Source organism: Phalaenopsis equestris, unplaced genomic scaffold (assembly GCF_001263595.1).
Source record: "Phalaenopsis equestris unplaced genomic scaffold, ASM126359v1 Scaffold000002, whole genome shotgun sequence".
NCBI lineage: Eukaryota > Viridiplantae > Streptophyta > Magnoliopsida > Asparagales > Orchidaceae > Phalaenopsis > Phalaenopsis equestris.
In genome coordinates, this window is record NW_018164444.1 from 50,956,530 (window position 1) to 50,966,721 (window position 10,192).

Sequence of the window (10,192 nt, forward strand, 5' to 3'; positions counted from 1 at the left end):
TATATATATAAAAGAAAAAAAAAGTCTATCGGCAATATTATATAATGTCAAAAAGAGGTGTAAAAAAAAGAAAGGATTTGATGATCTTCTATGTGATATACAACCCACACAAATGCCTTCAAAAGAAGATACACGGATATTCAAAAAAACAAAAATAAAGTCAGAAATTCTATGGAAGAAAATGCAAAAAAAAGGAGAAAATAGATCCAACATACTTTTGTCTAGTAGTGTGGAGCTTCGATCTTAGCAATGAATGGCATCACCACACGGATAACAACAGTAGCGATCTTAGCAATGAATGGCATCACCACACGGATAATAACAGTAGACAGTATACAACTAAACTAGTTAAAAACACCACCAAAATACAGGAAACAACCGTGAATACTACCACCAAAATGCAGGATACCGCCGTGAATAATACCACGAAAACATGGAAATAACACCATCAGGCATTATACAGAGAGGTCGGGAAGTAAACCCGTTAGTAACACCACCAACATACATGATATAGAGTGAAGAACACCAAGAAAATGCGGGATACAACTGTCAATAACACCACCAGATAATATGCAGAGAGCATGGGAAGCAATCTCGTCAAAAACACCATCAGATAATATACAGAGAGATAGGATACAACCTCAAATATCACCACTAAAATGCGGGGTAGAGTCGTAAAGGATTTATATTAGAAAAACCTTAATGTATTTTGCACTTTTGTTAGTCCAGATCAGCTGCATAGCCCCCAATGCTCTAGTCTTAAATTTGCTCTCATTTATGAGCAAACACTATGCCCTGGTTGTGAAATTTGCCCTTATTTAAGAGCAACCACTGCAAAATTCATCATAAGTTTACACAAGTCCAAAGTGATGATGAACATTAACACATTCAAGTAAATGGACTACATATTATAAGTTGAAATAGCACTCTCTTTTACTTTAAAGATCAAATGATTAAGGCGTGCTTGGCTGCAATTTGAATTAACGTTAAATATGATTTATCGAAGGCGGTGTTTGGCTGCAACTTGTATTAACGTTAAATAGGATTTATCAAATCCGATAAATCTTTTCACGAAAATGGCGCTCGTCAACGGCAAAACAAATCCTTTGAATCCGATTCACATTCAGATTTATTAAATCTAAATTTACATCCTAATGCAAACTAAAAAAAAATTAGATTTAAAGCCTGGAATTTTATTTATTTTGGTGATGTTTGACATGATTTAAGTTAAATTTATGTCTAAATTTTTTTAATAGTATAATACTAAACGCTAACTAAAAAAAACAAAAAAAAAAAAAGGTACAACTCAGAATGATCTGCGATGGATAATTTTAAATAAAAAAAAAAAAAAAAAAAAATGGTACAACTCAGAATGATCTGCGATGGATAATCTTAAGTAATTTTAGGCGCCAAAATTTGATTGGTATCAAAATGCGGCATGCAAAAAAAAAAAAAATCAATTCATCAATTCATCAATTCCGGCGTGTTAGGTTTGGTTGCGGCCCCCCACGAGATCCTCGTGGGCCGAGCGCTTGCAAAACTGCCTACAAGTGGAAGCTCGAAAACGAGCTTTTGGAGAAGGGGAGAAGGAAGAAGTCCTGGAGATGGCGAAGGTGGCGGCGCTATTGGCGGCGGTTCTTTTCCTTGCGGAGCATTTTTTCTCAGTTCAATGCCTATCCGAGTTTACCAGGGAAGATTTTCCGGCGGATTTCGTCTTCGGTGCAGGAAGTTCTGCCTTTCAGGTTCCTTCGATTTCTGTTTTCTGACTAGTTTTTGAAAAATGTAGAATAGTCAGGATTCTTTATAACGGGAAAATAGGAATAAACGTCGCCATGTTTGGATACAATTTATCTAATGCAACATATTAAGTTTTATTTAGAACCTGGAACAAAGAACTAAGTGGAGTGTGATATGAGCTTAATTCGTTTCCAGCTATAACATTCTACTAGCATCCATATTGTGCCATCCATACTGTTCGATGTTTCGACCATTGGCACCTTCCTATGGCAACAGCTCAAGAGTTGCATCCTGCGGAGTCTAATAGTAGGAGTCACGTTTTAAGTGGGTCTCATAAATTTAAAAATTGACCAATTCAAGTGTATTATGTGGGCCCACTTGACACGTGATGCCCATCATTGAACCCCGGACACAAATTACGGGATGCAATATTTGCTCCATCTTGCTACACTTTATGCTATAGCACGATCCATTATACACTGTTGTCACGTGCACTCCAAATGAAAGATGAAGTCCATGCAAGCATCCTATTATATTGGAGGCATACTTCACTAAAAGAAAATCAGTTCGATTAAGTTTTCCAAGGGTTAACTTGGATTAGTAAACCTTTCTTGAAGTGGACACAGTTAGGATTGTACCGTATGTTCTGATCCACTTGAGGATTTTCACTGTATTTCGAGGATGACCTGCATCTGCATGAATATAAAGAAAAGTCTCAAACAATTCAAATAGCTCTAGTTATGCATGCAGAGTCCAGACTTGACTTGTTAAAAAATATCATTATTTGTGTTCGACTTGTTTATATATAGAGTTCAAAAAAATTTATTTGTGTTTGACTTGCTTGCTTATAGAGCCGAACACAAGATAATCACGAATAATGAGCTACTTTTACAACCCTAATAACATAGCCGTAGAATGTTAAGAGTAGGGCAAGATTTAAATTTTGTTATTTATATTAAAATATTCATTTAAATAAAATTTAGTATTTTTTTATTCTATTTTTAATTATTAATTTTAATTGCTTATAAATCTTTGGAGCATTGCAGTCAATTAAATTATTTAAAAATAATACTCATTATATATGATTATACAAATAATTTAATTATTTCGAGCCAAAACGAGTTCGTGTTCAGCTCGTTTATATATCGAGTTCAAAAACATTTTTTGTGTTCTGCTCGTTTGCTTAGAGAACGAATCGAACACAAGCTATATACACATACATATATATAAAATTATTTTGACTAAAAATGACCCAAACACAAACGAAAAAAATTTTGTTCGTGTTCGACTCGTTTATATATCAAACACAAAAAAATTGTTCGTCTTTGGCTTGTTTGCTTAGCGAACGAATCGAACACAGGACCTGAGGGAACTTATAACCTTCAAAGATGTTGCGCTACCAACAGGCCATGGAACGAGCGCGCACATATATATATATATATATATATATGCACACACTGCATATTTTAATATTTTCAGACGAAGAAAATGATCTGGCCCGAAAATAGGGGCAAATGATACAATATCAACAAATTCTCATCATCTGGCACAAATCCTAATGCATGACACAAATCTCGAGACAATTCTTTGGAGAAAAAATATTTAAATGTTGATAAAAAGTCATCCAGAGCTCAAATTTCAGCAAACTAATAGTCAAACTGACCGACTCGATGAGACTGACCCAATGATATCAAAATTAGTTCAATTTGAGTCATATCAAACTCAGATCAAATCATTAAACATCTCCTAAAAGTTTTTCAAACATTTTTTGAAAGTCAAACAATGTCGAATCTAACAAGCCTATAGTTGAATCGAGCGTCTTGGCAAGATGAATCTAACAAGTCGAAGATTGCTCAATTCCGACATCGTTAAGACACTCAAATGTCCATCAAATGCCTTTTGATTGAAGGAAGCTATCCAGACCCTCCGATCAAAGTGGTTTATTTTTTTATATTAATTCCACTCATAACACTATAAATAGAGTCTCACTTCTTTCATGAGTGGGTGAGAGTTTGAGTCTTGGGAAAGAACTTGAAGATTTGAGGAGCTGAAGTCCAGCATAATCGTCGACTACCGCCGACTGTAGTCGACCACCTGCCGGCCTCCACCGATCGTCATCGGTTGCCACCCACTTCTTATAATAAGTTTATTCGTGCACCGACATTGTAACTCTGAAGAGTGTTCAACCATTTCCCGCCTGTGGCACGACGGTATGTACATGTAATATCCAGCTTATAGTAGATTTCTTCAGCTGGGATAGAACCCGTTGCTTTTCTCCCTTTATGGGTTTTTCAGATAAAATATTATGGTGTAATTACTAATTGTTTTCTCTCTTTTGAGTGTGTGTTGAATTTTTGTACCACGCTAAGACGATAATTTGCTACTCTACGCCGCATATTTTTTAGCATGCATCAATTCCTATATATCAATGATATTATTATGCTTGCAAGTTGATTCCTATAAAACTAAGGGTAATTATTAGGTTTATAAAAATTTTTAGTTGGTTATGCTTAAATCTTATTATAAACATGCATCTTAAAGAAAATTTTAAGGATCGAAGTTGTGCTTAACTTTACTCATGTCGGATGAAATCAAGAGTAAACAAGGTCGAAATAACATTATATTTATTATATAAAATTAGTTGCATGATGCAAAAGGTTTTGAATCAATTAGTATTTTTTGAATTGGCCTTAGTCTGGCAAGATTCTTTCTTGGGTGCAACCTTTGGCTAATATAATCTATGATGAGCGTCAATAACCTCATCACAACTTATAGTAGTTGGGGGATCATTTGATCAACACTCTACGACCACTTTGCCATTTATGTTACGTTGTCATCTTCCAACCAAGGCAACATTCACTTATTATTATGCAATTTTATTTGTAAGTTTTAAAGTTCATTGAGTTATTATGCCTTCAATGCTTTAGAATTATTTCAATCGTTTATTTGTAAATGATCTTGTAAGGATAAATGTTGATTCATATATAAATATTGGGACATTATGATTGACTTAATCATTGAAACCTTTTAAAAATTCTTCTTACCAATTTGGTCCATGAAACTTTGTTCTATTACCATTGACATGTTTGTCATGTCTTTGATATGATTTAATATCAATTTTGGTCGTTGTTGTTGAGCTATTGTTGTCCAATTTGCTTTATGTGGGCCATTGAATCCTTCTGCAACTGACATTACCTAAGCATGATTTGATTAAGAGAATGTGTGATCTCATTCATCCATTGTTGATAAGTACAACCATATTCTTGGTATGCCTATAAATAGTGTTCCTTTTGAACTCATTTTCCAAGTTCTCTCTATGTTGAAAGTAGCTCCATCAAAATTTCTCATCTTTATGATGCTCATCATTAGTGATTATCGTACTAAGTTTATTGACCATAATAGAGCCGTGGACACACTTGCATATGCAAATAATGATTGTATCACTTGTCTACATGAGAATATCAAATAATGCTTGTATTTTATCCAAAATTTGTTTTGATGGTGTCATTTTGTTTTCATTTGATGATCAAATGATACTCTCGCTCATCCACAATTATCATGCTCCCATGGTAGTTTACATATGATATTATCATGACCTAAATTTGGGTATGTATTGGCGGGCTATAATTCAGGTTAAGATTTTGAAAAAGATTGCATGCTTGACTTTTGAGATGAGCCAACAAACATAATCTTGTTGGACATACATAGTAGAACATAATCTCCTAAAAGGGCACCCAACTCAATTTGCTTAGTTAAGGGGAAAATTGCTTGATTGCTTTGAATGCTTCATGCATGGAGAAAGAAAAAAGAGAATCCAAATGACATGAAGATGAAAAGTAAACCATAATAAACATAAGTATCTTCTATTTCATAAAAGCCTAATGAAAGTGGAATGTGAACATCGATGAACTATAATAAAAACACATAAAAGATACGGTTCTCTTAAAGCTCACCCTAATCTTAATTGCATGCTCGACAAACTTTAATGACTAGTTCGACTCCGTGAGTTTTGGTTTGCCCTTTACTCATCCTATCCTACTTGATATTGTTTTGCCATACTTCCTAATGTTAGGAAAGTTATTAATACATTAAAAGCAATACTCAAACCATCAGCCCAAATTGATAAAAGGAAGAAAGGTTCACTTGGATACACTAAAAGCTTCCATATAATCTTCAAAAATGGGATCTCGCCATTACGAAGCTTATTTATATCATAATCCAGTGTTCTTTCAGGCTCCTCAATATAAGTCAAATCAGACTGAATATCAACTGAGTTCGCTATCACCCTGCTTGATTCATCTGTAATATATTTTCTAAGTGAAGAAATATGGAAAACATTATGCACTCATCGCATATGAGCTGATAAAGCCAATCGATATGCCACATTTACAATCCTTTCCATAATCTCATAATGACATATATATCTTGGACTCAGTTTACCTGTCTACCCAAAATATTACACACTCTTCAATGGGTTTACCTGATAAAGACAAATTCTCCAACCTCAAACTTCACTAGTGTGTGCTTGACATCATAATATTTCCTCTGTTTATCATTTAGTGCTCTTAATTTGTCTCTATCTAAGCAGTCTAATCTTTTTAGTAGCATCATCAACTAAGTTAGCTTCAATGACATCTTTTTCACCGATTTCAGCCCAACATAAAAGCACCCTGCACTTTCTTCTTTACGAAGCTTCATATGGAGCCATCTCAATGCTAGTTTTATAACTGTCATTGTAAGAAAATTTTACTAATGATATATGTTATTCTCATCCTCCACCAAAGTCAAAAACAGATATCCGTAGTAGACCCTCTGAAGTCTGAATAGTTCTTCCCGACCGGCCCTCTGTCTGAGGGTGAAAGGTTGTACTGAAAGACAATTTGGCGCCCAAAGCTTCATGAATCTTTTTCCACAATTTAAACATAAATTTGCCATCTCTCCAAAGACAGTTTTTAATGTTAAGAGTCTGAAATAAAAATAAAGTTTAAGTTATTGCATATTAGTAGGTTAGATTATTTTCATTGAGTAACTGTCATGAATATATACATTAGATTATTATATGATTTTTTAGAATGAAATAGAAATGATCAGCATGTATATTATTTTGGTTTCCTTGAGTTACTGTAATTTATAAGTGAGATTGCTCCAGGGTTATCTTTAGATTATTTATTATGTTGTTTTAATATTTTTTAGATTTTTAATTTTTAAATAAGATGAATAGAAAATGAACCAATGTGTGCAAAAGAAGAGGATTGCAAACAAAAAATTTCTTTTTAATTAAATTATTTTTTTAGTGACTCTTTCGTGAATATTTGAACACTAAACTATTAGTGAAAGAATTAGAATAATAAATAATTATTTTTCACTGTTTGACCGTCAGTTTCCACCTTAGTTAATTCCAAGCCTCACGCTTGGTTGTAATAGAACTTATATTTATTAATCACTAATGAATGATTGAGGAATCTAATGGATTTATCGTACACATTTCAAGTGATAAATTTGAGCATATTATTAATTAATAAATCCAAGGATGTCATAGTCAATAATGGATTAAATAAACTGGTGTAATAATTTAGAAATAAATGTGCCTTATATTAAAAACGGTGAAAGGCTTAATCAATTTCATTAAACTGTAATAATTATACTCATGTAATATTTAACTGACCATCAAGTACGTATAAAAGAATATAAGTCTCTCTCCTAAAAAAAATATTTTATGAAGTAAAAATTCCATCAAAATCTTTCATAGCAAAAATTCCATTAAAAATAATGCCTACAAGCAATGATGAATTACTAATCAATAATAGATAAAATGATAATGAAAGGCATGTATGCTTTTAAATTAAAATTTAAATATTTCTTAAGTCATTGAAAGCTCTTCAACAGTGCCAAATATGTGCACACTGCATGAACACCCAACAATGTCTCCGTGGTATGCCATGGATAGAAGCATCTTTATGCTACTATATGTTATTATTTTCATTTAAATACTTTTAACTTGCAGATTATCTTATAATGCATTTCACATTTTCACAGTATGAGGGTGCGTGGGCAGAGGATGGAAAGTCTCCAAGCATCTGGGATACTTTTATACATGAAGGTAATTTCTCCACTTGCCATAATTTTCTTTTTTCAATTGCTTATGAATGACTGTTCATATGAACAAATTATTAGTAAATATACAATAATGACCTTATAATCTCAAATTTTACTAGTATGATAAAATGAAAAGAAAAGGTTATCTGCAAATGAAACATCCATTTAAAGTAAAATAAAGGTCAGGCTATAGAAAATGTGTTATTCAACCTGAAATTAATTTCCTCTCAGGGGGAGCTGGTGGTAGCACCGCGGATGTGGCTTCTGACGGTTATCACAAGTACAAGGTATGCATTTTCTTGCTAAGAAACTTACATTTCATTCTTCTGCTACTAAACCTGTATGTAATCCCTTCTTTTTCTATAGATATATCGTAATTTTTATTCATATATCTTTGACTTAGCATTGGAAATATATCCAGAGCCATCAAATACTGTAGTAGGGTTCCTTTAATGTAGTAATGACCTTTTGGAGTATTACAGAAGGCTTTCTTGAGGATCTGGACCCTTTTGGCAGTGGTTCAAAATTAGGTCTAAGTATGATATGATTGCAGTTAGAGTTTTCATGCCCTTTGTGTTATTTTTTGGCAATCAATTCAGCATAAAGATTTAGAAATGTATCTCCTACAAAAAAGCTCAAGTTTTTCCAACATAATTATACAAGTTATGTTTTTATATGTTTATCATAGAATTTATCATAGCATTTGGCAAAGTATATCTTTTACAATAAACCGTAAGTTTGTCGAAGTTAATAAAAATTAGGCTTTAATATGCTGGTTCAGACTAAGGCTGGTTGCTATTTTTAATTTGAAACACTCTCTTACGAAAGAGTTCACTCATTATAGGGTTTTGAGACAGGTTCTCACATTGTTAGTAGGTCCGGCTTCTATGTAGAGGCAACTAGTTGGAGTTGAGCAAGATACACAATATCATAAGCTTGCCATCAACATGCAAAAATTACTCTTTTCTTCTTGATTTCACAGAATGATAATAAAGGGTAAATCAAAAGCAAACTTTGGAAGTTACCCCCATGGCAAAGGGAAATCTACCAAGCATAAGTACCAAATATTCAAGCTCCAAGATGAAGGACCAAAGTTCAGGCTTTAACTCTTGTACTAAAGTTAAGCTAGACATAGGAGGACGGTGATCCTAGGCCTTCAATTATTGTAGTAGGATTCCTTTAATAATGGCCTATGGAGTATTGGGGATAGCTTATTTGAGTCTTATGACTTTTTTGGTAGAGTTTAAAGACAGTCTCGATAGTCTCATTTGAAAAATAGGAGAAATCTTACATGCTTTATTGAAACTATTTTAGCCGGTAGGCCATATAATCTCATTGTTTTTAAAGAAAAGCCTTATCACATATTTGTCGCAAGAAAGTGCATGATGTAACATCCCATTTCTGTTACCAGGGCAGAAGCATCGAAGAAAGAAAGGGAGAGGAAACGAAGAGCCGGAAGAGGAAGTGAAGAGTCGAATTGAAGGAGATGAGGCGAGGAGTCGGAAACTGAACAACAGGGAGATGAAGCATGTAGTGTCGGGAAGCCAAGGAGGTGAACTTTCGCCCGATAATTTGTCGAACCACTTACCTTTTGAGCTAAGTTGCTTGTCTGTGGTGAAGGAAGACAAGAGGGAGGAGCTTTCTTGCGTGTAACCGAGGCTTGCGAAGAGCAGCAACGACAGTATCTGTGCTTCGAGGTCGCGACGTCGGTAACGAGCCGCGATCGAAGGAGGAGCTTGTCTTGTCCAGCTAAGGGTTTTAAATGATAAATTTATGAAATTAATATATTAATAATTATTAATTATTAGTGATGCATGCTAGAAAATTTGCGGCGGTAGAGTAATGGATTATCGTTTTAGCGTTGCACGAAAATTCAGCACACACTCAGATGAAAATGAATCAAACTGTAATAACACCAGAAGTTTTTACGTGGAAAACCCGTAAAAAGGAAAAAAACCATGGGGTCTGATCCAGTTGTAAAAATCCACTATAAGTTGATGATTAAGCTTTCCACGTTATGACGGCGACTGATGACGTCCAGTAAGCGGTGGTTGACGGAGGTGAGCGATGGCTAACAACAGTCGATGACGGTCGGCCGTAGTTGACAGAGGTCAGCTGTGATCGACGGCGTTCAACGGTGGCTGGCGGTGGTCTACAGAGGTCGGCGGTCGTTGTCGACGATCGGTGGTGGTCGACGGCGATCAACGATGCCGAGGATGATCTTGGACTTGAGCTCCTTCTCAAAGCCTCAAGTTCTCTCTTAAGCCTCCTCCCCCTTTCATGTGAGGGGTGAGGCTCTATTTATAGTGTTTTGAGTGTAATTAATGCAGGAATATGAACTATTTTGATCAGACGGCCC

At 34.6% G+C, this 10,192-nt stretch overlaps 1 protein-coding gene across 1 annotated transcript; it reads left to right on the plus strand.

Annotated features, from left to right (window-relative positions):
- Nucleotides 1-1,486: 1,486 nt before the first annotated feature.
- Nucleotides 1,487-8,272, plus strand: LOC110018848 (beta-glucosidase 3-like). The gene is made up of 4 exons (XM_020716309.1): nt 1,487-1,742; nt 7,774-7,837; nt 8,065-8,120; nt 8,237-8,272. The coding sequence occupies exons 1-4, from the start codon at nt 1,605-1,607 to the stop codon at nt 8,270-8,272; spliced, it is 294 nt and encodes a 97-aa protein (XP_020571968.1). The 5' UTR covers nt 1,487-1,604.
- The last annotated feature ends 1,920 nt before the right edge of the window (nt 8,273-10,192 follow it).

Coding starts and splice junctions, on each gene's coding strand:
- LOC110018848 (XM_020716309.1), top strand. CDS start 1,605: ATGGCGAAGGTGGCGGCGCTATTGGCGGCGGTTCTTTTCCTTGCGGAG. Junction 7,838..8,064: donor GGATACTTTTATACATGAAG/GTAATTTCTCCA, acceptor ATTTCCTCTCAG/GGGGAGCTGGTGGTAGCACC. Junction 8,121..8,236: donor ACGGTTATCACAAGTACAAG/GTATGCATTTTC, acceptor TCTTTGACTTAG/CATTGGAAATATATCCAGAG.